General features: G+C 49.7%; 1 protein-coding gene across 3 annotated transcripts; it reads right to left on the bottom strand.

Moving 5' to 3' along the window:
- Positions 1-5,422: 5,422 nt before the first annotated feature.
- Positions 5,423-24,551, bottom strand: WNT5A (Wnt family member 5A). Of its 3 annotated transcripts, none has more exons than XM_070577045.1 (5): positions 23,009-24,551; positions 16,786-16,919; positions 15,324-15,574; positions 10,451-10,743; positions 5,423-6,604 (listed from the first exon to the last, which is right to left on the bottom strand). In XM_070577045.1, exons 1-5 carry the CDS (start codon positions 23,012-23,014, stop codon positions 6,146-6,148), a joined length of 1,143 nt encoding a protein of 380 aa, XP_070433146.1. In that variant the 5' UTR covers positions 23,015-24,551; the 3' UTR covers positions 5,423-6,145. The 3 variants fall into 3 exon arrangements, with proteins under 3 accessions (XP_070433146.1, XP_070433147.1, XP_070433148.1); XM_070577046.1 differs by lacking the exon at positions 23,009-24,551 and adding an exon at positions 17,328-17,542; XM_070577047.1 differs by lacking the exon at positions 23,009-24,551 and adding an exon at positions 17,111-17,204.
- Positions 24,552-25,613: the final 1,062 nt, after the last annotated feature.

Below are 25,613 nucleotides of genomic sequence, written 5' to 3'. Positions count from 1 at the left end.
TCTACACCAAGAGGCTAATCTCTTTTGTTTGTTTTAACCCCATTGGCTAGCTTATAAATACAGATCTTTTGGGTTTAGACCAATAGTTTTCAACCAGGGTGATTTTGCCCCCCAGGGGACATTCAGCAATGTCTGGACACATACTTGGTCGTCACAAGTGGGAGGGTGCTTTTGGCATCTAGCGGCTAGAGGCCCGGGATGCCACTAAACATCCTACAATGCATGTGACAGCCCCTCACAAAACAGAATCATCTGGCCCAAAAGGTCGATAATGGTGAGCTTGGGGATCTCTGACTCAGAGGGCTAACACTTTAAAAATCATCACAAGTGCATGAGCTTGCAGGGGTCAGTTAGGTGACATAAAGGACTGGCTAATTGGACATGCCCAGCCCTATCTCAAAGGGGCAGCGGCTGCTCGGTTCTAGCTGATCATTGCTGCAGGGGACTTATGTTACCATGTACCAGGTGACCAGCTCTTCTCATTTTTCAAGGCAGAAATTCAAATCTGAATGTGAAAATACTCATCTTTTAAACGCTGGCAACTAATCTGACTAGTTTTTCAATGCTTCGCCAGTCAAACAAAATGCATCTGGAAACGTGATAGAGACCGCGGACCACAAGTGTGCAACCTCCCCCAAATGCTAAGGGCACCTGCCTAGCAATGAGGGAGCTGCTGCCGGGTATGTTAAACAATGCTGGCCCCCACTTTCTGGCTTTAGTCTTCGGACTTATTCTGTCCTTCCTAGGTAACATTTGGTGACCTCTTACTATGTACTAGCACTTGCTGTAAGCACACCAAACATGTTAACTCATTTTGTCTTTACAAGAACCCTAAGTAGGTATAATGATGCTCAGAGAGGCTATACACCTTTCCTAAGGTGACACAGCAAATGGCAGTACCAGGATTTGAACCAAGGCAGTGTGGTTCCAGAGTCTACGTTCTTAACTGCTAAACCAGGCTGCCCTGTGGAAGATGTTGCATCTCCATACTCTACAGAGGGAAACTTGCAAGGGACTTCTCTGGCTTATTAGTCAAGCCAGGTAAGTAACAGTCCCCTACTGTAGTTAGCCTGTATTCCCCAAGTGCTCAGAACCTCAGTCCCCCTCGTCTAAAGCCACGGTTCTCAACTGGGGGTGACTGCTCCCTGGGGCACATTCTGCAATATCTGGAGAGATTTTTGGTTGTCACGAATGGGGGCTACTACTGGCATCTAGTGGGTAGAAGCTAGAGATGCTGCTAAACACCACACAGGTCAAATCCCCACAATGAAGAATCACCCAGCCCCAAATGCCAACAGTGCTGAGGGTGAGAAACCCTGATCTAAACACCCGACTGGCAACCTCTGCAACACGCAAAAATCAACCAGCAGAATATTACAGGCGATTCTGTTTATTGAGAACATTATTTTATTTCTGACCTCAAATCCTTCTTTCCTCCTTCTCTTGCCCTGGAATTTCATCGTTCATCCGTTGTCACTGTGCTAAATGCCTACACTGAATAATTCTCTCCTAATACAGTTCTTATACGTTAGCAGCAGCAGAACAAATAAGAAACGGAAAGACTGGCACTAGGCAAAAGAAAAATGAGCATTAACATACAAAACAAATTCTTGAGATTTGACCATAATATCATCTATATGCCTGAAATGTGAATTTTTTTCCTGGATACCCTAAGCTGTAATCACACTCCGGGCCCACATCAAACTTTAATTGCCAAGAACGCCGTCTCTGCTAAACACACACGTGACTGCACCAATTTCGTAAAATGATTTTAATAGAAAAGTACACGATATGAACAAAAATAAATAATCTTTTTCTCATTTCTAATCCAGCAAATTGTACACTGCATATAAAACTGGTCTAAGATGCAGTTTTCCTGGTTCCTTTTTTTGCTTTTAAAATATGGAGACAGCATTTTAATGAAATCTTCCAGATTCAAATTGATACATTCTTGTTTTAAAAAATCATATCAACCTTTAATCATTCTACATCCATTTTCTCCAAGTTGACTAACAAGAAGATGTTTCACTGAAATATCACCCAACCATCAGACTTAAGTGTGAAGTTTGTGCGAACAGGTAAATTAGAAGATTTCTTTACTGAGTTTTAATTCCCATGATGCTGAATGGTTCTTGTATTAAAAATTCATTTCATTGTCTTACTTTCAAAACACAGCATCTGGTTTTCACCATCCCATGGAGAGACGGGAGACTAAAAAATGCTTTTTAAAAAAATAAATATTCTAAAAGTATACTTTACAGTGATAAAGCAGTATTTTAGACCTATGCCTTAGTGTGTATTTGCATTGCATATATGCTTTAAGTTATAAGGACCTTTTCTATCTACCTATTTATATTATGGACCAGTCTTTGGGGACTGTTTTTTTGCTAATGATCTCTTGAAGTCAGCCAGTACTGCTCTCTTCTTCGGAGTACTTATTGTGCTAGAGTGTCATAGTTGATAATTCCAGAGGCTTGAACAACGTTTTGCAAAAACAAATTGAAAATTGGTATTGGCAAAACCGTATGAGAAAAGGGTTTGGGTAGGCTGCTAAAACACTCACAGTGCCAATCTCAGGAGATCAGCAGCTCGAAGAACTGAACAGACAAACCGGACTAAAACTTAGACCAGTCTTCCTTTTACTTGAGCCCATAATTACGATTTTGAACATGGCTCTGTTTGCTGCTGCCTAAATATATAAATTTTTTGTTAATTTTCCTGTATTGGGAAGATCTTGAATGTACTCCAGGATGAGAAAGAAAAAAAATGCTGACACTCCTAAATCGAGTATATGTTTTTGCAATAAAGAACACTGGTCAATACACAACTGAGGAAAAACTGAAACAGATGTGCGTGCTAGAACCACAAGCGTTTGAATTTGCCCAGAAATGCTATTTTAAACACTCTATATGTTGGTCTACTGTTTTTTTGTGGAATAATGCATTCTTGGCATCCTTAAAAGGTTTCAATATGTTACAAGGTTATCCGGAAAGAAAAAAAGCAAGGGGCTAACGTATCAACCTGTGTAGCACTGGCCAGATTTCAGTGCACATTTTCGAGAAGCACAAGAACTCGTATTAATTGCACTTAACACAACGAACCTTTAGTTTCCAATGGGTTTTCATTCTCTGCAAACTAAGGCTTGCTTTTCATAAAACGACTTTCAAAGGGGCACAGAGACACTCAGTCCTTCAACTTCAATTTGAGAGGTGCTGTAGTTGCGGTGGTAAACGCAAACGCACTTTCTTGAACTAAAATTCCGGTCATGAACAAAAGCATGTGCTTTTCTGCTCTTCTCTGAGATGTTACAACAGCAACATGCTCTAAGACAATTAAGTTACGTGCATAACGCTGAAAGAATGTGAGCAATCCTACAGCCAGCTTTAAGCCATCTGCTTGATTTCTCTTTTTGAGGAACATATATAGGAAAAGAGAATTCCCCTTTTGTTCCGTTACATATAGGAATCTTTTGAAGTTCCCAAATAGTTTGGTTTTGGTAAAATTCTTCACTCTTCTATTATTCTGACATGTAGTCACCCTAAACTATCCCTCATGGTTTCTCAAAAAATCTCCACATGAAGTATCTGAAGGACAATTGAAACCACTTCCCAATATACAAGTAACATTTTATTTTATATTCTATCTTCCATTTGGCATAAGCCTTTCGATGCTTGTTTTTTTAAACCAGTGAAATATACAAATCACGCAAGACAGAAATATGTACATTAAAAGTACAGAATAAAGGCCATAGAAGATATACATAATATCTGAATGACAAGTAGAATATTTTACATTAAATAGTTTCTTTTAAAAACTAGGATTGTTAAACTCAACTCTCTTCATAAACATGAACCACTAAAAAGGAACAAAATCTGGTTTAGCAAATAAAAAATTACTTCATGGTTTTTGTATAATAAAAACCAAAAAAGTGACATTTAAACTAATTAGTGCTTTTTAATTTCAAGATCTTTTGCTTGCAATTCACTGCAACTGAGGGGAAGCGAATATCCTTGTGCAATAAATTAAGAGCCACAGATGGCTGAGGTGATATGAAGGCCACCAAGCCTAGGAGGGTTGCAGGAGATGTGTATCTTTCCAAACTTTTAAAACAACGTAACTCAGATAAGAACACATTTGACGGCACTTTTTGGAAAGAGGTGTCTTTGTTTAAAAACATTTAAAAACTAGCTAGAGATGTCGTGAGCTGGATTTTCCTTAGGGACTCAAATAGGTACTACCAGATGTAGCAGGCACTGGTTTCCACTCTGCAAAATGACCTAAGGAAAGAGAAATGTTGACAATGCTCCCAAGTTTTGAATGTCTCTTCATTTCCACATCTATGACAAACAAGTAATGCCCTCTCCGGAAAGTGTACAGCAACGGAGGTTGTAGGAAAGAGGGTGGGGCAGGGAAGAGAAAAGAAATCTTCAAACCAACATGCATATCAGTGAGTAAGACCTTCTAGATTCCTCAGAAACAAGGCTGCATCGTGATGCTCAAGGTGTGGTCGAATCAGGGCCACAGCCCAAGCTCAACTCAGAAACCTTTTGGAAAAATCCCAATTGGATAGCAATGAAGGATGACAATGCTCTAGACCAAGAAATAACCCCAGAGTAAACTGTAAATCAAATTACTGGCTGCACTGAGATATATTTATATTTATATATATATATGTATGTATATATATATATATATATATATATATGTTATGTACAAAAGACTTTGAGATATCAGGCACCATTAAACCACATTTCCCCCCTTAGAAACGCAACTGTTCAGGTACACTAGGAACAGTCTCAGGGTATACCTGCAGTGTAATAGGAACAGGTCGGGTGGATAATCTAAACACAGGATCATGACAGTGAAATGGTGCAACACCTCTGTGAACTCCGTTAGCCAAGTAATGTCATTAAAACATATAAAACTACTGCTCCTCAAAATAAAACTTTCCGGAAAAAAAATCCCTAAGTAGCGAACTGTTTTCCAAGTGGAGCTCCTAATGTTTCATTTCCTGTCCTACAATCAAAGGGGATCCAGTGGAGCTGCCGCTTGAAAACGTGGCCAGTATCACATCGCAGCACGGCATGGAGGAATCAGAGGGCCTGGGGTAAAGTGGGAGGGCGGATTTCACGTTTTTCTCTCAAAGAGGTTTTCTGCTCTGGTGCGGGGCTGAACTGCACACAGTTACCTTGTTGTCTGAGCTGAGGATCTGTGAATGGAAGTCACTTATTATTTTCATTATTATTATTTACTAACCAAGTATCTCTAAGAAAATGACAGTCTATTCTCCTTTATATCCAAGCCAACCTCTCCCGCCCCTCTCCAAACAAAAAGTCTAGTACCCAGAATCATTCAAGGATCCTTTTCCAATCTCATAAGCTAATTCCGATAACAGCTTCCAATCATTGTCTTAATATAGGAGTTTTTATGTTTTTTAATTTCTGGGGCTTTCCTCTCTGCTCCCCAAGTTTCAGTAGCTATTAGAATAGGACCATGTGCAGATGGAATGTTTGAGAAGAAGGAGACACATGATAAACCTTTTTTCTTTGAGGGATATGAGATTCTTACCCTCACATTTTAAATTACCACTTTGAAAATGCTTCAGGCTGGCAGCCCTTGGTGGGGAGGGGGGTGGGTCTCATTTCTTTGTTTGTTTCTCGAGACCTCTCAACTTTGACCAGAGCATTTACAACTCATTTTGGTCAGAGAAGCTAAATCATGCATAGATTTGAGCCGCCCCCCTCCAGCGGGATGCTACCTGGCCCGGATGACCCCACAGTTGATAAAAAGAAAGCGTATTTCCGTTACCTTCTAGATGTGCACACAACTAAGTTACCATATGTGTCATGCCTCCTCATCCTACACCATCAAAAGAAGTCTTGTCTTACCTTTTCAAAGATTCACAAAATAAATATTTTTCTTGGTTCCCACCCCCCATTATTGCCAAATAATAATTATAATATTAATAATAAACCACAGAGTTCTTAGATGGGAACAGAAAAAAATGGTTCCGGTTGCAATTCTTGGGGGAAAAATAAAACAATATTAAAAAAAAAAAAACCCAAAAAACAGAATCACTGTACTTTCTATAAATAAGTGAGTCCTGGGAGTGGGGCTGGGTGACAGGCGGACGGCGAGACGCCCACTATTTGCACACAAACTGGTCCACGATCTCCGTGCACTTCTTGCACTTGACGTAGCAGCACCAGTGGAACTTGCAGTGGCAGCGCTCCGTCTGCACGGTCTTGAACTGGTCGTAGCCGCGGCCGCAGCACATGAGCTCACAGCCGTCCATGCCCTCCGATGTCTTGTTGCACAGGCGGCCCTGCGTGCCGAGCGAGCCGGTGCTCTCGTTGCGCACGCAGTAGTCGGGGCTGGGGTCGATGTACACCAGGTCCTGCGTGGTGGGCGAGTTGAAGCGGCTGTTGACCTGCACCAGCTTGCCCCGGCTGTTGAGCCGCATGGCCGCTGCGCTGTCGTACTTCTCCTTCAGGGCATCGCCCACCTTGCGGAAGTCTGCCAGCTGCAGCCAGCACGTCTTGAGGCTACAAGAGCCAGACACCCCGTGGCACTTGCAGGCCACATCGGCCAGGTTGTACACCGTCTGTAGGGAGAAGGGGACAGTCACTGTACCAACTCATGGAGGAGCCCAGACGCAGGCGGGGGCTGTGCTAACAACTCTCCTCTCCACCTTCCAGATGGAGCCACGGTCACCAGCTAAACTAGGGGCTGGCCTTGTTCTTCCTCATTTTTGACTACCTGAAAGCTTGTGTTGCCTTCTTTAAAAAGTCTACAAAATAAATATGTTCTTAGCCCTCATCATTACACATCATCATAATAATCAGTCTTTGAATGAGAACAGGAAAAAAAATTGTTCCAGTTGCTTCTTTTTTGCAGAGAAGCAACAACATTAGTAGCAGCTATTGCATCTTGAATACCCACCCCAGAGGTTGTTCACAATTCCTCATCTGTGTCACCTGGATTAATCCCCATGACCAGTGTAAGAGGGGAGGGTACTATCCTCCCCTCTTGACAGAGAGGGAAAGGGAGGCCCAGAGAGTGAGTTACTGACCCATCCACTGGGAAGTAGGGGTCCCAGGATTTGAACCCAGGCAGATGGGTTCCAAGCTATACTCAGAGGCTTGTCCACAGACACCCAGCTGGAAGGTGGTAGGGCTGGGAGGGGGTCCAGCCCAGGGGGGATCAGGGTTCAAATCTTTACTCACTATTACTATTATTACTGCTGTGTGCCAGGTACTGTCATAAGAGCCTTTACACTCTTTATCTCATTTAATCCTCCCAGCAACGTTACAACATGGGCTGGATTAGATGATGGCACAGTGACGCAGAGAGGGTAAGTGGCCTGCACAGATCACACAGCAAGATTGTAGGGGAACTGGGCCTGGGTCTCAGGGCTTCTCACTCCTGCTTCCGGCAAAGTCCCTACCCCTACCTCCCACTGCCTAGACTAAGAGCACCCACCCTGAACCCAGGCAGACATGGGTCTTGTCTTGACTCTGCCCCTGAAATTCAGGCAATTGGCTTCACCTCTCCAAGCCTCCGTTTTCCATCTGTGAAGGGGACTGTGATGGTACCACCCTCATAGCACTGATATTAAGGAATAAATTAGAGGATGCAAGCAAAGCACTGAGCATGCAGGATGCAATCGGTAAATCTGGTCTTTCTCCAGGGTGATGAGGGCGCTGGCCCTGGGCCCCTGCCCAGTCACCTTGGCCTCCCAGGAGCAGCGCCCACGGGTCTGGCCCCACTGCACTGTGCCCAGCAGTCTGGGAGGTGGCGGCTGCCTATTTCTAGTCCTGACTGTCTGCCGTTCCTGTCCCAGTGACCCTCCAGAGTTGGCGTGGTTTTGGCATGCCATAGGGGGCCTGTCAGGAACCTGGAGGCCGGAGTGAGTTAGAAAGCTGCTTCCACCCAGAACGGCTACCTTCTTCCTCCAGGGATTCATAAGGGGCTTTCTTAAGAAAGGACCCAACGTGTATACTCCCTTGGCATAAGGAGTTTCAGGCACTCAGCTTGTCAGAGGAAGGGTTTTGCAAATGTATTTAACCTTTGCTCCCCTTTGAGGAAAAAATAAAAGCTAATGCCCCAAGGCGATTCTTATATGATTTCCTGGCACAGAGTCCAACTTCCCTCCCCCACCTCCACTATCCTGGAGAAAAACCGACTTCTGTGTAATCCCATCCCATCCCATTCAGGGGCAGAGTCAAGACAAGACCCATGTCTGCCCGGGTCCAAGGTGGGCACTCTCAGTCTAGGCAGCTGGGGGTAGGGAGTAGGGACTGTGCTGGAAGCAGGATCCAAGCTCAGCTCGTTGCTTGAATTATAAAATTTACCAAAAAACCCATTATTTAACAATGCAGATGTTAAGTGAAATTATAATATTAAAGGTGCTTTTCCAACTCTCCAAAATCCCCTCTCTCCACTTGGAAATCCCTTGACCTCTCTTTTCTTGGTAGCTAAGTCCCTGATGATTTCTCTACAGGAGAAAAGTCTAAGAAATCCCCAAAGATGGACGAAAGCACCAAATATGGGCACAACAGGGCCCAGAAGAGTCAACCCCATCTCTGTCCTGGAGACATTTCTGGTCCGAGGTGCTGGGCACACTGTAAGCACAGAGAGAAGTCGTGTCCCTATGAAGACAGGAGCAAGGTCTTACGGGCTCCCAGAACGAGCGAGCTGCCATGCCCACTGTGCAGCCTTGGGTCGGCTGCAGCCCGGAGAATCCACTCACACCACAGGCACCACAGCCACAGGTGGCTTGAGAAAGGAGAGGCCACACTCCATCTGGAGCAATTATCTGACCTGTCAGGGCACCGCAGGCAAGATTCTGCAGACACCCCCAAATGTTTAACATCAAGTTTGAGAAGAAGACAGGTTAGCTGGAATTATCTAGATAATCTTTGACTTCTCTCTGTCCTTGGCTTCCTAGTGTCCAGTAATTACCATTTATCAAGCACTCAGTACTGGCCGATACTAAACTCAGACCCTCGACTGAACCACATAAAACTGTTATTGTTGTGGGTCAGAAATAATCAAGTACTGGTAATCTCATATGCTTCAACCTACTCTATGATCCCACGCAATCAGCCCAAGTGACAGGGAACGGAACGCCATGGCCATTGACCAGAGGTGGAAGTGTGGACACTGAGGCTCAGAAACAGAAAGCAACAGACAGACTGCATTTCAACCTAGATTTCTTTAACTCCAAGACCTATAGCTCTTCCCCCTGAGCAGCCATGCGTGACTTTAATAAAAAAGCACCTGGCCTTATATCTCAATCCACTGATTTTCTTCCGCAGCCATGCAGTGGTTCTCTAGGCCTCCGTTTCCCAATCCTTAAAATGAGGGTGTGCAACCAGAGGGTTCTAAGGTTCCTTCCAGTCCTCCATATTTTACTCTGTGATTATCTTCCCTTTTCCTCACCCCAAAATACAGAAGAGTGAAATCTCTGACCAGAAAGTTCCTGGCATCTACCTTGGGCTCTGTAAAAAAATAAAATAAAACAAAAAAATAATGGCCCTGGTTTTCAAGGCTGCCAAAGTTAAGAAAAGTTTTCACCCCTTCATTTTAAAGCAGCCATAAAGTGCCATGTGTCTAACCGCAGGAAAAAAGGGTCTTTTTAACTATTGTGGGGAGACTTTTCGGATCCCGACCAGAGAAAGGAAAGAGCAGGACCGGGGAGCTCAGGAGGGCCTGCAAAGACTGTTCGCTCTGGGCACTTCAGAGGGGCTCTCTTCCCTCCAGAGCCACCCTCCAGGAGCCTGATGATCAGACCTTTAAATTCCACACTGCTAAAAGTGCTGTAGTTTTCCTAGGAAAGCTCTTTTTTTTTGCTATCTAATGACATAAGGAGAGGCAAAGAGAAAGAAAGGTGAGGAAAGGTAAGTCCTGGAAGCTGGGGTGAGGGCCTTCTCAGCTGGGCACCCACTGGGATAAATCAATTCCGTTCTCCCAAATTTAAGCCTCACCACAAACATGTTCAGGGGGAGGGCCAACGTTATTAACATTTTTATTTCTGAGCTGGGCTGGCCAATGGCACTGGGGACTAATTAAAGAGGCAGAGAAAGCGCTGTCTCAGGCAATGGCAGGAGCACCCCGTCTGGAGCGGGCCAAGGCGGGATGATTCACTCCCAGCAGGCCTTTCTGGGGTGCACGCCCTTCTCCAGAGACGCCTATGTGTAGCGGGGCGGGGAGAGATGGGGGGGCAGGTAGAGAGAGAGACAGAGAGAAACAGGGAGAAGGGGAAAGACATCTGAAAAGATAAAAAGGGAGGTGGAGACAGAGACGCAGAGAGAGATACAGAGAGACGCAGAGACAGCAAGGTGGGGGACAGAGGGAGGGACACAGAGACAGGGAGAGGCATGGCTGGCGTGGATGGCAGGACAGAGAGGGGGCCCAGCCCGGGTCGGGCAGCCAGGACGGCACTCACCCTGCGGCCGGCCTCGTTGTTGTGCAGGTTCATGAGGATGCGCGCGCTCTCGTATGAGCCCTTGGCGTGGATGCGCTCCCGCTCGCGCGCGTCCACGAACTCCTTGGCGAAGCGGTAGCCGTAGTCGATGTTGTCGCCGCAGCCGCCCCACAGCCAGTCCCGCGGTAGGTCCTTGGGGCGCGCGGCGCGGCTGCAGCCGCAGGTGGACAGCTCGCCCTCGCGGCACGCGCGGCTCATGGCGTTCACCACCCCCGCTGCGCTCACCGCGTACGTGAAGGCCGTCTCGCGGCTGCCTGCGGGCGAGGACGCGGGTCACCGGGCGCCTGCCCTGCACCCCGGCCCCGGGGAGGAGCGGGGAGAGCCCCAGACAGACCAGCCCCCGACCCACAGCAGCCCGGGCCCATGAGTGGTGCAGGTGGAGGGAGGGGGTAGAGGAAAACAAACTAGCGCACGTGCCGCCCCCAGGCAGGGCCCTGGTGGCTGGGGAACCCAGAGGAGAGGGCCCCATCCCCAACATACACCCAGGCCTGGGCCCGCCTTGAGGGGAAGCTAAGAGAGATCCCCCAAACACAGAGAATCAACAAATGACCAAGAAGGAGCAGATCCCTGCTATCTTTGCTCTGACATTTCAGAGCCTCGGGCAGGATTCTAAGCAGCGCTGGATGGATCTTCTCCACTCTTCTGAAAATATTCCAAACTTATTCTTTCCAAAAATGCCCATGAAAGAAGTCATTGAGGGAAAACTCAGAATTTGGGTAGACTTCCTTACGCTTACTTTACTGTTTGGTATTATTTTCATTTTGAGTTACATATAGGGCAGGAGCATACAATTTGCTAGACTTAGGGCCTCTCAAGGTCTGAGGCCCGGACTGGAACCCAGACACTGCAGCCCCCCACACTCCTTGTGGCCACAGTAGTTCTGGCCTCCCTTCCCTCTCCTCCATCAGGCAGCATGAAGTCCATCAAGGACAAGGCTCTTGACTTCCCCAGAGTACACTTCTAAACCCGTTCCTAGAGAGCAAGAGAGGAAACTCTCCTGTCTTAAATCCCAAGCTGATTGGTCTTATCCGTCTCGTTCAAGATGAGTGCCTACTTTTAAACAGCCTGCTGTTTTTAACGTCACTTCTGCCATTCCCCAACAGCCTCTGCCTTCAAGTGTCAGAACAATAGCAAGAAGGAAAAAAGCACAATCTAAGAGGAAAAGAAAAAAAAAAGCTTTCTCCTTTCCCAAACTTGTCAAAAGTATACAAACCTAAAGGAGAAAAGTTTTCTCCTTCCCTAAAGTAAAGAATATTTCCCTGTGAAACAGTTATAAAAAAGCCTTATTTGTAGGGAGAAAAATGGAGGGATCCTAGACTACCTTAATTTCCACTTGTACGTGGAGACGTTTCTATATGTAACAAGAAGCCACTTAATAAAAATGTTGTACTATGAGAGAGGAAGGGTTAACACCCAGCCAGCTGAAGCTGGGCCTGGGGGGGCAGGATGAGAGGGGCCTCACTTTCCTCAACTATAAAATAAGGGTATTGAACTAGATGCTTAGGGGAAAAAGGCCCCTTCTGGCACTGGAATCTCTATACCAGAATCGGTTTCTCCTACACTTAAAGAGCTTGCTAACGATCTTTTTTTGGGGGGTAGGGGGGAGGTGGCATAAGAAGAGCTGACAACAGGACTCAGCCCTAACCAGAAGGGCCAGTCGGCAGGGCAGGAGAGTGGCTGTGCCAATTCAAGCATTGGCCCTTTTCTTGGACTTCTGCTCCACACCAATCCACAGCCCTTTGTGATTCCCCCTTCCAGGAATGGCCATGGTTCCGATTTACCACAGACCTTCCCTCCCACATTTTAAAAAATGAGTAACTTGAGGAGTGTGCTGGTGGTTGGCAGGAGGATGCAGAGTTCCTGTGGGGTGTTACATCTATCTCGCTCGAATTAGAGAGGCAGAGAACATCAGGGGAGTGAAGAGAAATAAGGAGGGCAGACAGATTCTAGGGAGTTATTTGAGGATTAACACTGATAATACAGAAAACGCTGTGGCCCTGGAGGGGAGACTTGTAGAATAAGGAGGTAGCTAGAGGAAGAGAGATAAACAATCCTCTGGAGATAGAGGAAAATAAGACACTGTCCTGTGACTACATAGAACATAAAAGGGCTTTTATACAAAACATGATAATGCTGCTTTTTTCTGAAGTGTATCTTGAGCATTTCCTTTTTTGCCCCAGAATACAAACCTAGTAGAAATCTCTAAGCTAATTGGTCATTGCAGGGCAAACATCAGTTTGAAAGGGGCTCTTTGGCTAATAGCCTGTGGATACAGTCACTCTGGATGGAACACTGATGATTCAGTTAGGCTTCCCTCCCTGTGAAATCGACATCTACTCGGATCCTCACACTCCTTAAAAATGGTGCCTTTCTTACGTATCTTTTCACAGCGCGCAAACAAAGAAGAAACGGAGACAAAAGCTGGAAGAAAAGGGTAGCATGATGAAAAATGAGAAAGTTCCAAAATGAAGAGCAGGCCCTCCACGAGGCAATTGTGTACAGTGCCTCCAAGGGAACTGGCACCCTAGAAAAATGAGGGAGGAGGCATTGGCAGTGGCAGCCTGAGTTTCTCAGACACTGGCCCCATCTCAGGGTCAGATTCTCACGGACAAGAATTGCTCTCCGTGTCCCTGGGGTACTGAGTGCTTTGCAGCAGGCGCGCACACACACCTTTCAGCATCAAAGGTGTTTGAAGTTTTCCCTTAGCTCATTCTCTCCAGGCACAGCCTTAAATAGAAAGGTGAAAGCTAAGTGACTTCCCCACTCTTGGGGTTGAGTCCATGTCCCTCTTCTATAAAAATCTATTCTGGTTTTTCTCCTCTCCATCTTTTTTTAAAATAAATAAAAAAGAGAAGGCCCTGTAGTTTTCTACCACAAGCTGCCCAGCAGCAGATTTCTGCTCTGAGACCCTAGGCACCAGCAACTTTTGGCAAGAGAGATGCTACATGTGTTCTCCTCTTCCCAGGACATCAGCTGACTTGGTGATAGCATCTAGGAGGGCTCCCTCGGAGGCTGTCAGGAGGTTCCACTCCCACCCACTTCCCATCAACCCAGATGGTAGCACCACACAGCTGAGGACCAGAGAGTGTACTCGCAAGGGACAATTAAATACAGGCCTTTGTACTCAGGAAAGTGTTCCTGAGTTCCTGAGGAAGCAGGCTCTTTGAATCTTGGACCACATTTTAAATAAATCTGCAGCAGAACTCAAATCCACTTAGCAAATGATAGCTTATTGTGAACATCTTGGTCCCAAATAGGCTACGTATGAAGATGAGAAGAGGATTTTAAATCAAAGCTGTGTTCGAGTGACTACACAGAAAAACAGTTCTAATTGCTGTTTTTCTTCCTGGTTAGCATCAGAGGTGCACGATTTTTGCTAACTCATATACATGCGAAAAAGTGGTCCCATAGTTTGAGAGGAAGGCAGATTAGGGGGAACATACATGGCACAGGTGAGGGGGGAAGCTGACAACTCACCATTGCAATACAGCTAAAAAAAGGAAATTTTAAGCTCATGCACAATATCAAAGTGCAGGAGAATCAAATCTCCGCCACACCCCCAGTGGACTAGGAAGGCAGCCCACATTCAGGGCAAACTCCTAGGTTCCTGAAGCTTAACTCCTACATTCAGATTCCAGTATATACATTAGCACATTGTAATCATTAACGGGAAGGACAAAGCCCCTAGGAAACTCCGCGGGCTGAGGCTACAGACCCCTCTCCCATTCAGTTAGAGGACCCGCTTCCAGTCCTGTATTATTTTAGTTTATGAAGCCGCTTGGCTCAAACATCCACTGACAACTCTTTTTTGTTCTCAATGAATGCACTTTTCAGGGTTTTTAAAAAAGCATTTTATCCATCCGTGACGGATATTAAGCCAACTTTTTATCTTCAGTCAGTATAAACAGTTAATTGCTTTGATAAATGGCTTCTTATTTTAGGAGTCACTGCGGCCATATCAATTATAAGGGCTTGTTTGCATAAAAGTAAAGAAACCTAAAATATTCACACTAGAAAACACGCACAGGACCACATCTGTCAGACAGTATCCTGTGCTATCCAACCAAACCAGGAGCAAACTGATTTTCCAAATTCTTTGCCTTTAGCCCAGTTTTAATGTTACCTCCTCCCTGAATGGAATAACAAGTTCAACAATGCATTTAAAATAAAGAATCAGGCTGTGGGCAATAGGTTTAGTTTAGTTTTTTTTTTTTAAGTTTCTAGGTTGAAATCTAAAGCACGTGCTTTTATCTCAATTGCCAAAATCACAAATGTAAATTGGATCCCTTCTAATTAAAATTCTTTCTGGGACTAAAAATAAAGCTTTTAACATATATATCTCTATAGCCTCCGGAAACATCCTTATTAGGAAAATTAAAACCTTATTCACTTCCAACATATCCAGCATTCTGAAAGATGACAATTTTTAGTCTGATGCTTGGGCCATCTCAATTGTGGCTTAAGTTAGGAAACTCCTAACAGTTAAGAAAGTTTTGAAGTTTAAAAGGATATAAATGACTCAGCTTTCCTCATCTATTTTTGAGAAACCACAATAAGCATTCTGCTTCTATTTTAAACAAGATACTTTTTAGAAAAATTAAGTTTTCAGAAAAATGAAGGTGTCTTTGATGCTCCCTTTCTGATTTGGTTAAAAAAGTCCAAAACTTATAATCAGGTGTGGGGACAAGAATTCCTATCAGTAACAATGACAAAAATCCCCTAAGCTATCACCCTGCTGGAAGATTCCCTCCTTATCAAGCTTGTAAGTAAACTCTAAAGACTTTTTCCAGGAGAAAAATTTACATGTATTTAAAAATGTTAAATGGTTTCCTACCTATCTGCATAACCCTGCCAAAAACAGAGGTGTTATCCACGGTGCTGCAGTTCCATCTCCGATGTCGGAATTGATACTGGCATTCTTTGATGCCTGTCTTCGCACCTTCTCCGATGTACTGCATGTGGTCCTGATACAAGTGGCATAGTTTCTTCTGTCCTTGAGAAAGTCCTGCCAGTTGGCTGCAGAGAGGCTGTGCTCCTATGATATATACTTCTGACATCTGAACAGGGTTATTCATACCTAGCGACCTAAAAAGGGGGGGGGGGGAGATGTGCATTCAAGATTTACGTGAACTCTCGAGGTGGGCCCCCTGAAAGCATGTCAGCAATACATAGTTTTAAGCACACAGATGCTTTTTCTCTCCTGCTTGTCTTCATGACAAAGTATGAGAAGGGCTTCATAAAACTCCTCTGTTTAAACTCCACTCAGAAAACGGAGGTATTGTGTAGTTCCCATCCCGCCATCTGGCTCCTCAGTTAGGGTTTTCACTCCCTCCCTGGCCCTGTTGCCATGTACCAGAACCAATATTTCCGAAATCCCCTCAGAAAAGGGGGAAATGGCGGTTTCAGGGACGAGCCTCTGACATTAGAGAAAGTGACTCACTTTGCCCCACAAATTGGACTGATCTGCCTTGAAAACGTATGAATGCCGAGAGTAGACACAATTAGACACCGGCAGGAGATAGCAGTTCCTTTTGACTGATGGAAGAACAGTGGGACAAGTATACAGACTGAAGGAAATTCACCATGTTCTGGACATTTTAAAAGGGCTCCTTATGTGATTGTGAAGGACCCAAGACGGGGTATCCAGTGAACAGAAGTCATGTTTGACAGTCAGAAAAACGCTGTTCATTTACAGGGGAAAAATATCCAGAACACCGTCAAAAATAATCCTCTGGATATACTGCAGTCTATCTACAAGGCCCCTACCAGAAAGAAACCCTCATTTAGGGACATTTGACTACTTCAAGTTAACCTCCTTTTGATCAAATTTCAAGCCCAAATACCTCCCCACTTGGAGTTGAGCTGTCTTCCTAGAACTCTGCCTACTTCAGACCCTGAAGGTTAATAACCTCAAGTGACAGAAAATAAAAGTTGGAAATCACTTTTATTACCTAGAGGTGGCAAAAAGTAAATTTTATAGATAGGCTTACAATTATTAGAGAACTGGATTTCGGTCCCCTTTTATTCTATGATGTACAACAAGCATACATCTGAACAAGGGCCTCATAGAAAGAGGTCTAGATTTATAGGTTCCAATTCCCTATGGAGCTAAAGATAAGCTTTGCAATATTAGCAAATTAAAAGAAAATTCTCATTTAAAGATATATACAAATAAAATATATATACATATGTAATAGATAAATGAGCCCAAAGTCACGATTCAGCATTAAATATTGCAGCATCATACAAATGCAGCTTCAAATAAAATAAAGAATATGCACATAGAATGAACTTACCACCAAGAATTGGCTTCTATTACAACCTGGGCGAAGGAGAAAAATATGGCCAAAGCCATTAGGAAGAACTTGGAAGACATTGCACTTCCAGCCGTCCCCAAAGCAACTCCTGGGCTTAATATTCCAATCGACTTCTGGAGAGGGAAGAAAGGAGCAGATGTTTATTGCCTCTCAGATAATTTTCAAGCATACAAGTTTAAACAACGGAAGCATCCGGGGTCTCTTAAGTTTACTGTTGATTGACTGCGCTTCTCCTCCGTGAGTTTTTTGATGGCAAGATATAGGCAGTTTCTTTTTCTAAATTAATCCACCCACGCAACCTCACCAGGAAATCTGATTTCGCTGGGATCCTGCGCGCGGGGCACGCCAGCGATTACAAACATGTCTCAATGCTGTTGAGTCAAAGCCCCGGTGCCAGGCGCTGCCTCCTTCCTGCTTGCTCGAGTCCCGCACCCCCTCGCTCCCCTCTAGTCCACGCTGTGCTCGGTCCCTCCTCGGGAATTCACTCGGGAACCCGCCGCCACCCTCGTCCTCTCCCCGACCTGGGCCGAGCAACAAGTGGAGCCGGAATTAATTCCATGGGCGAGAGGAGCGCGAAGAAGGCGAGTGGAGCGCGCCGCCGGCGGCTGCGGAGGAGGCGGGGTGGCCGGCGCGGGGGTGGGGGCTGGGGGGCAGGACGCGGGAGGGAAGGGCAGGGGGTGGGGGGCGAGGCCCCGGGGAGCAGCGCTCGCGAGTGCCCAGCTGGGAAACGCAGCTCCGAATTAACATCGTATGTTTCATAATCAGTTTACGGGCCGCTTTGGAGGAAGCCACTTCCAGAGGGGGAAGGGCAGCCTAGGTCTCCTTAGGACGCTCTTAAACCTGAGTGGAGTGGGGAGAAGGAGATGGGGGACACGGGATAAGGGGGAAAGAGATCTGCTCTCCCAATCAAGGAAACTGGAAAACTGTACCCCTCCCCTGCCTGCGGCCTCCTCCTCGGACTCAGTGTACCCTAGAGATGGGAAGGCACCCCAGTGAAAGAATGGGGTCTGGGTCTCTCTGTGCTGGGAGAGAATTCCTTCCCGGCCCTCCTCATATTCTGATTTTTCACTCTTCCTCCCACCCTGCTCCTGTCTCCACTCCTGGCAGCTGCCACGGAGAAAAGGGAAAGGGAGCCAAGGAGGACTCCAGTTTCCTATGGTCCTGCTCTGGAGTTGTCGGCCACTTCGCCATCGCGGCACTGTGAGCCTGGCCTTGGGACGCCGCCTCTCCACCCTCCAGCCCAATTCAGTCAGTCGAGCCAGACTCGCTTTGGTCAGTCCCAAACTGTGAGGGTGCAGGGCGAGGCCAGAACCTGTGCAAGTGAGCCCCGACGGGGCCAGAGATGCGCTGGCTCCCGCGCTGCGGCGGAGCCCCTGGATTCCAGGGCACCGAGAGCCCCGGCGGCGAAGGCTCTGGTCAGGAAGATTTTCGGGGACAGTGGGCGGCCTTGGAAGCTTCCGCTGGCGTTCCTCCCCACCGGTGACTTCTCCACCTGTAGGCGGCGGAGGAGCGAGACGGTGCCGGGTGCGGGTAGGAGGAGTGGGTTTCCAAAATCCCCTTTTACATCTCTGATAAGTGTAACCTGGCCGCGCTGCGCCGCCCGCAGACCCCAAGGGAGCCCCTTCCTCGGGAAAGGAAAGGTAAGCCTCCTCCAGGCGTCGGAAGGGCCTGGCCTGGAACCTGCGCCGTAAAAGGGACTGTAGGGACCTAGGTGGCGGTGGAAACGTGAAGAGGCGCAGGAGCGTGCCACGGCTTTTCCCTGCCAGCCGCCCATTTGGCCCGGACACCTCAGGGCTTCTTTGAAAGGAAATGCTTATGTGGTCCCTGGTGCCCGCTAACCAGGACTCCACTCCCCTGGCCCACTGGTCCCCAAAACGCCACAAAGCTGGGGGCGCATCCCGGAGAACAGAAACCTGGGGTTTCCCCAGCCTAGGAAAGAGAACGCTCCGTCTCCCTCCCCACCCCCGCCCGAAGTGTCAAGTTTCTTCCAGGGGAGGGGGTGGGCTGTGAGGTCTGGCTTCGCGCGCGGCCCAGCCTGCAAAGTCGACTCTCTCCATCGGCGGCCAAGGCCGCGCGCGCACACACACTCATGCACATTCACACACTCACACGCGTGCACAGATACACACGCCCCGTCGTGCTTCCAAGACCGCGGAGGATATCGCCGCTGGCCGCGGGCACTTTTCGAGCTCCGCGACGGGCGGGCGGGGCGCGCGGGGCGGGGCTCGGGCAGCCGAGAAATTGATAACAGATTCGGCGGATTACAGCGGATCTCTTTGTTAGAGGGGAAGCCACACAAACCGAACCCACTCTCGGCCAGACGACCCCGAGCAGAGTCCACCAGTTCCCAGCCCTGTGGCCAACTGGGAGTGGGCCATTGGGTCTCCGCGACAGGGATATCCCAAGCTCCAGGCTGGGGGTAGGCCGGAGGTGTCCCAAGGGGATCCAGCAGGAGAACCCCTCGAGTAGCGTCTCCACTTAACCCCCGTGCGCTTGCCCGGAAACATCTTGGCCCGCTTCCCGCTCCAATCTCCGAACAACCCAGAAAAGGCCCCACAAGTTTGAGAGATTGAAGGAACCCATGGCGAATTCACTAATAAATACATCGATTCTGTAGGGTAAACATCCCTGCCTGTTTACCAAGAGATCTGACCCGAAAAGACAGTACGAAATGAGACCTCCCCGCGGACTGTCACACCCAGAGTAAAACAAAAGTTCTAGGCAAAAGCTGAGTTTACCAAAGAACGGGCTAAACGTTTTAGAATACTTTCAGGGCCCGGGAAAGCCGACTTTGTAAGGATCCTTGGTATCTTCCTAATGTGCGATGGGGAGGAGGCTTATGGGCATTTGAGAGGTTCAAGTACACCCCGGGGAGGGGTGAGGCGGGGGTAGGGCGTTCGCGCGCCCCTGTTTCCAACCCAGAACAGCTCAAGTAGTGGCTGCTTAATAAGTCTCTCTTCCAAAGCTTTCCTATCGGATTAAAGGTGTTCCTAACCGTTCTTTATCACCTGGGGTGCGGGCCAGGAGAGAGGACGGGTAGGAGAGAGGAAACCGTACCACTGGTTAGAGGACGTTCCGGGGCCGCAGAAGGCATCGGAACGTGCGCACAGACCTGCCTAGTACCCAAGTCTTCGGCCCCGCGGGCCCTAAAGAGAAATTCCGCAAATGCAGGGCGAATATCCTCAACCTTCGTCCACTGGCGCTACCTCACCCCGTCAAAGCATCCCTTTCCACTAGGCTCTTTGCGTCCAGGGCTCCTCAAGTCTCTGGGAGTGGAATTGATGAGGGACATTAACCAGGAGGAAGAAGTGAGTTTGACTTGGGCTCGCAGTGGCGAAAAGGATAGAAAACTCCAAGAATCTCAGCTCTTTGTGGGAAATAAATTTTGTTTTCCCCGCTGTGATCTCTCCCTAAAGCAAAGAGAGAGATGGAGAAAATTGCGGGAGAAAAACTCAGTGGCAGGGACAAAGTTGGGACGTCCTGCCCGGGGGAATGCCAAGAGAAGCGGGAGTGGATGATGTAAGTTAAGCCGGTCGAGGCCAATAGGAGGTCCACTTTAGTGGAGCAGACAAGGAGTTAGCGCTCCCCCACGACTCTAGCCTGGGCGCAGGGGAGCCGCGGCCGCCCCATGCGTCCAGGATGTGTCCATAGCACCGTCTGTGTTGGGGTGGGGGAGAGAAAGTGGAGGGAGTTTCTCGAGCCCAAATCAATGCAAGGAACGTGAGCAGCCTCTGCCAGACTCAGAACCCAGAGCAGGTCCAGTAACAGGGAGTCTCCAAGGGAAGAATGGTGGCTAAGTCTGCCTCTGTTCTCTGCTTCCCCTCGCCCTGCCCAGGACAAGACTCTTCAGACTGCAAGACACCTTCTTTCTCCCTGCCTCCCTCCCTCTCTCCCTCCCTCTCCCTCCCTCTCTCTCCCTCTCCCCCTCTCTCTCACTCACTCACACACACACACAAATATCACTTACAACTTCTCACACAGCGTGTCTAACTCTTTCAGCACGGGCTGTCAACTCTGTCCAGAGGAAGAGCCGAGTGTCCCGTGGAAGAAGAAAGAAAATTAAAAATCAGTTCAACTCCCACTCTTGAGAGGCAGTTTCAACTCTACTTTTTAATAGATGAAGAAAGTGAGGCGGAGAGAGAGAAAACAACACTTTTCCTCAACCACAGAAAGAACCAGTGAGAGTGCCAAGGCCAGAACCAAGGCCTCCTAGGGCGATGCTCTCGTTCCAGCGCCCCGGAGAAGAGGTAGCTAGCAACTCTTCCTCCACTCGCCTGAACCCAACTTGCTGGGTCGGATCCATGGCCCCTTCCCTACTGCAGCGGCCACGCAGTGCAGCTTGTCTTTTGGGGGCCTCGGAGGGGCCCTCCCGGGATGTGGTGGTCGCTAGAGAGGAACCGAGCGCCAGAGGTGGGAGAGAGAGGCGAGCGGCTGCCCGCCTGCTCCAAGGAACTGAGACTCCGAGGCGTCCTACCTTAAGGCAGCCAACAGGGGGCAGCCGGCACCGCACCGCGGGGATGAAAAGGCAGCGGGAAGAGCCGAGCTCTGCGCGCAAGGTGCTAACCCCTTGTGCACCGGGGCGCTCCGATAAGAGGAGGAAAAGGCAGCGGACTCTGAGGCCGGCCCTCCTGGGGAGGGTCCTCTTTTGTGGGGCCAGGTGGGACTAAGACTAGTACGTCCAAGACCCAAGAACAACTGACCCTTTACTACCCCCCCCCCCCACACACACACAGGCAGGACACAGATCCACACACTCGGACACACAATTTCCACTGCTTCTCCATCGCTTGCGCGCTCTCAGCATCGGCCCCTCGGAACTCCCCTGGCAGAGGCTGTCTAGAAACGAAGTCTCCGCATCTGGCTGGAGCAGCAGTGAATGTTGGCGGGAGGGCAGGGGCTGAAGAGGTGCGACCCCACTGCTGACTCCAAGTTACTTCCAAACAGCGAGCTGTCCGCTTAAAGAAAAGAGCAGAGAGGAGAAGGGGCTTCAATGCCAGACTGGGATTGGAAAGTAAAACAAGGCCGCGGGGTCTCCAGGTTTGGGGTTTTTTTTAAACCTGTTTTGGGGAGAAAGGGGAGATCTGTTTGCTTTTAGGAAACTCTTAATTCTAATTCCAACCTTGTTTTCTAGACAACTGAAAAATGGGAGCGATCAAGAAAAATGGAAATAAGGATCGAAACTTGGGGGGCAGCGAGAGGAAAAGCTGTTTGGAAAATAGCAAGTTATATTGCAGGAAGAAATGTTAACTCTTCGTAAAAGTGAACTCTCGGTGACCCTCGGAGTGTGTGACTCGGCTTTAACATACAACTGACAATTAAAACAAACAAGAGTTCACAAACTGCCCCCCGCCCGCTCTCCCAACGCGGAGGCCCAAATGTTTCCAAAGGACACGGCAGATTCCGCGCAGGGGGCCAGGGCGCGCTCTCCCAGCGGACAGGATTAGAGCCACCACTGCCAGCACTCCCCGCCCCCATCACAGCGGCAAAAGTGCCGGAGCTCACCCAGTGGCGGCTAGTAATGCTAATAACGCGACCCTGCTCCCCGAACCGGGGTGCGTGCTGGCCCCCCGCCAGGCACTCTTAAAGGTACAGGGCCTGCAGCGTTGGGTTCCCGGGCCGCGACGAGTCTGCAACCTGGCCTCTGGTTGCAGAGGGCGGTGGGGGGGGGGGGGGGGAGGGGGCGGGGTGCCTCTGTTCCTGGGCAGTCGGTCCCTAATCCCGCTGCCCGGTCTCCCAACCAAGGAGTCCCCTTCCCTTTTCCGAGCCCCGGCCACACACCTTCACGTTGCCCGCGCAGTTGGCGCTTGGTAAATATTTGTTGAATTGAATCATTATCCTGTTACTGAAACATACATAGTAAATTACACTCGCGTTTCTCAGAGCAAAAGGAAAGTCTTCCGTGAACTGCACTTAGTTTTTCTGCCCTGGCTTTTCCCCACCTTTTCTCCAAAATCGAAAAGATCTGCAGAACGTTTGTTGGGACAAGAAGAGGTCTCCCGGGAGACAGAGGCAGTGTGCGGGGGTTGGGGGTCGAAGGGGTAGGGGTCCTTGCCAGCTACGCGGGAGTTCCAGCCTCTCCAGGCGGTAAGAGAAATGGAGGAATAGGAAGAGGTAGGGGGGTGGAGGGGGGGATTCAGTTAACTTCCAAAATAAAAAAAGAAGAAAAAAAGCGGCGAGTGTCGGCGGCGCACAGAACACCTACCTTCATGGCGAGGGGGAGGGGGCGCGGGGAGGAAGTCGCCACCAGAGTGAGGGCAGCCGAGGAATCCGAGCGGAGCGGCCGGGTTAAGCCTGGGGGGACGATCCGGCGCAGAGCTGCCGGCTCCTCCTGGGCGCGTCAGTCAGGCACAGGGAATCGGAGCCGAAGCGGTCACTGGCGCCCGAGTCTGGGGGCCCGAGCTGGAGCAGCGCTGGGATGCGCGCAGAAACCGAGGGGGCGCCGAAGCCCGCCTGCCAGCAGCAGGGCCAGGGCCGGGCCGGGGCGCAACAAGGGAGCCGCGGGTCCGGCGAGGGCGCGCAGGCGACTGTTCCGCGGCGAGGCGCTCCCTCTCCAACGTCCATCAGCGACGGCGGTAATTAGGGCTTTCCAACCCCAAATGTGGGCGTGATTGTGCAAAAGACTTTACAACAAATAATAAAAAAAAATTCTTCACAAGAGGGTGAAAAAAATGCCCCACTGCTCAACTCTGGCCCGGGGCAGGGGGAGGGGGGAGAGATCCGTGCGCCCAGGTGCCCCCAGTTCATTCACACCATGGATTCTGCAAACTCCCGGCGGCTCACGCCTCCTGATCTTCAGCTCCTCCTCTCCAAGTCTGTGGCCGAAACGTCTGCTTCCAGGCGCTGATCCTGCGGCCGAGTGTGTGGACGTCTGTGTACACACGGAGACACACACCCAAACACACACACACACCCACTGCAGCTTTGGGGCCACAGAACAATCAGGCGCGCATGGCTTTTTCTCCGGGAGATGCCGCTGAAAACGCACAAGTCGCCATCCGAGCTGCAAAAGTCAGCGCCAACTTTTGTCCTTTCATTTTAGGGTTTGGCAAAAAGGGGGCGCATAATGGGTAAAAGTCGTCCCCGAACGTTCTGCCGGGCGCGGTGGGTTCGGGCGGCGATGGGCGATTGCCCCAGGGGAGGCACTGGCTCCCCCCTCCCCACCCCCTTCTCTCTCTCTTCGGGTTAATCCCCCTCTTTTCCCCGCCTTTCCAGGGCGAAGGGCGAAGAGAAGCAAGGGCACCGCGGACGTGGGGCTGGGGAGGGCGAGGGCGGGGGTCTCCGCGGCGGCTGTTCAGCTTTGGCGGTCCATGGCCGGCGCGGCTGCCCACCTCCTCGTTTGGCGCCGGGGCCCGAGGGGCGGGAGAGCGAGCAGGCGGGCGGCGGGCGGTCGGGGCACGGCGGCAGCGGCGGCGGCGGCGGGAGGAACTCGCTCGGCAGCGGCCGCACCGAACCGGACTCTGGGCGACGGAGGCGGCGCCTTGGAGCTCGCAGCAGCCTTCCACGCGATCCGGTGCCCCGCAGACAAACTGACCGACCGCAGGGACCGCGTCCCCCCCACCCACCCCCCGGCCCTCCTGGCCAACTGCCTCACTCTCTCCCTCCCTCTCTCTGGACTCCTCTTTCCCCTGGTGTTCTCAGAGAAAAAAAAAGATTTTTTTTTTTTTTAAGTTGCAGAACTAAAGGCGGCTGGAGAGAGAGAGAGAGAGAGAAGGGGGGGGAAAGAAAGAAAACCTCAACTTTGCCTTTGCGCATGCGTGGTGAGGCCGGCCTATGACAAACTCCGCAGGATTTTAAAGCCGTACGACGGGCTGGGGTACAGGGGGGCGGGATACACTCCCTGATCGAGCCCCCTTCTGCAGGCTCCCCATCCCCCAGGCATCTGCTGAGAGAGAGAGGTCCACTCCGCAGCCGCTGCCTGACTGCCTCCTGGCTGGCTGCGCTCCTTCCAAAGCCGCCGACCCGCGAGAGGCTGAACCCCGACTTCTCGTGCTGTACCCCTTGGCTCGCCTGTCCCAGGCCGCTCCCACTGGGGCTGCACTGGGGGCTGCTGCCCTGCCACGGAACTTCTTGGCGGGCCTCCTCCCCATTCGTACCCTTGGGGGAGGGTCCCTAAGCCTTGGGACTGGAGAATAGGGTGGGCGCACACATCCTGCAACGCCCCCCGTTTAGTAGATCTGGGTACTGGGGTGCGCGATTGAGCATCTGGCTGCGATCCATGCGCCATGCATAGTCCTGCTGGCTGGATCTTGGCGAGTGCCCTCAGGTGAGAAGCTTGCAAGTTCAGCAAAACCGGGTTCCAGGCACTGGAACTTCTAAACACCTCCAGACACCTGCGGTTGTTGGGACCCTGGCGGCGAGGGGTTGGTGGATGTGCGTCCCCCGACCTCCAGCACGCGAGGGGCGCCCCCCTTGAACAGTGCCTCACACTGGAGCGCAATTCTTGTTCTTAGTCTTCTCCATCCTCCAGACACCCAAGGTGGAAGACACACAAACACTCGCGCGCGCGCGCGCGAGAGAGATTCAATTTCTGCCATCCGTCTGGCATGAACTTGACCTTAAGGCACAAAATCCGTAGCCTGGGTACTTCGGAGTGGTGGCTGTTCTGTTTTGTTCTTTCCATCCCCACTCCCACTCCTGGGCGCACAGGGAGAGGCTCCTCCGGCGATGCTGTCTCACGCTTCGCAGTCCCTTCCTGTCTCTTATTTGTCCCAACTGACTGGACCCCTCCCCAGCCGTGGCCTCCTTTCTCCGGCGCACCAAAATGGCCGTGTGGGCTTCCCACAAACTGAAAGAGATGCCCTTGCTCC

Source organism: Equus przewalskii, chromosome 15 (genome assembly GCF_037783145.1).
Source record: "Equus przewalskii isolate Varuska chromosome 15, EquPr2, whole genome shotgun sequence".
NCBI lineage: Eukaryota > Metazoa > Chordata > Mammalia > Perissodactyla > Equidae > Equus > Equus przewalskii.
Note: the sequence above shows the minus strand (reverse complement) of the source record. Positions and strands in the feature narration are given on the sequence as shown.

Coding starts and splice junctions, on each gene's coding strand:
- WNT5A (XM_070577045.1), bottom strand. Junction 10,744..15,323: donor TGGCAGGGTTATGCAGATAG/GTAGGAAACCAT, acceptor CCTCGCCCGCAG/GCAGCCGCGAGACGGCCTTC. Junction 6,605..10,450: donor ACAACGAGGCCGGCCGCAGG/GTGAGTGCCGTC, acceptor TTCTCCCTACAG/ACGGTGTACAACCTGGCCGA.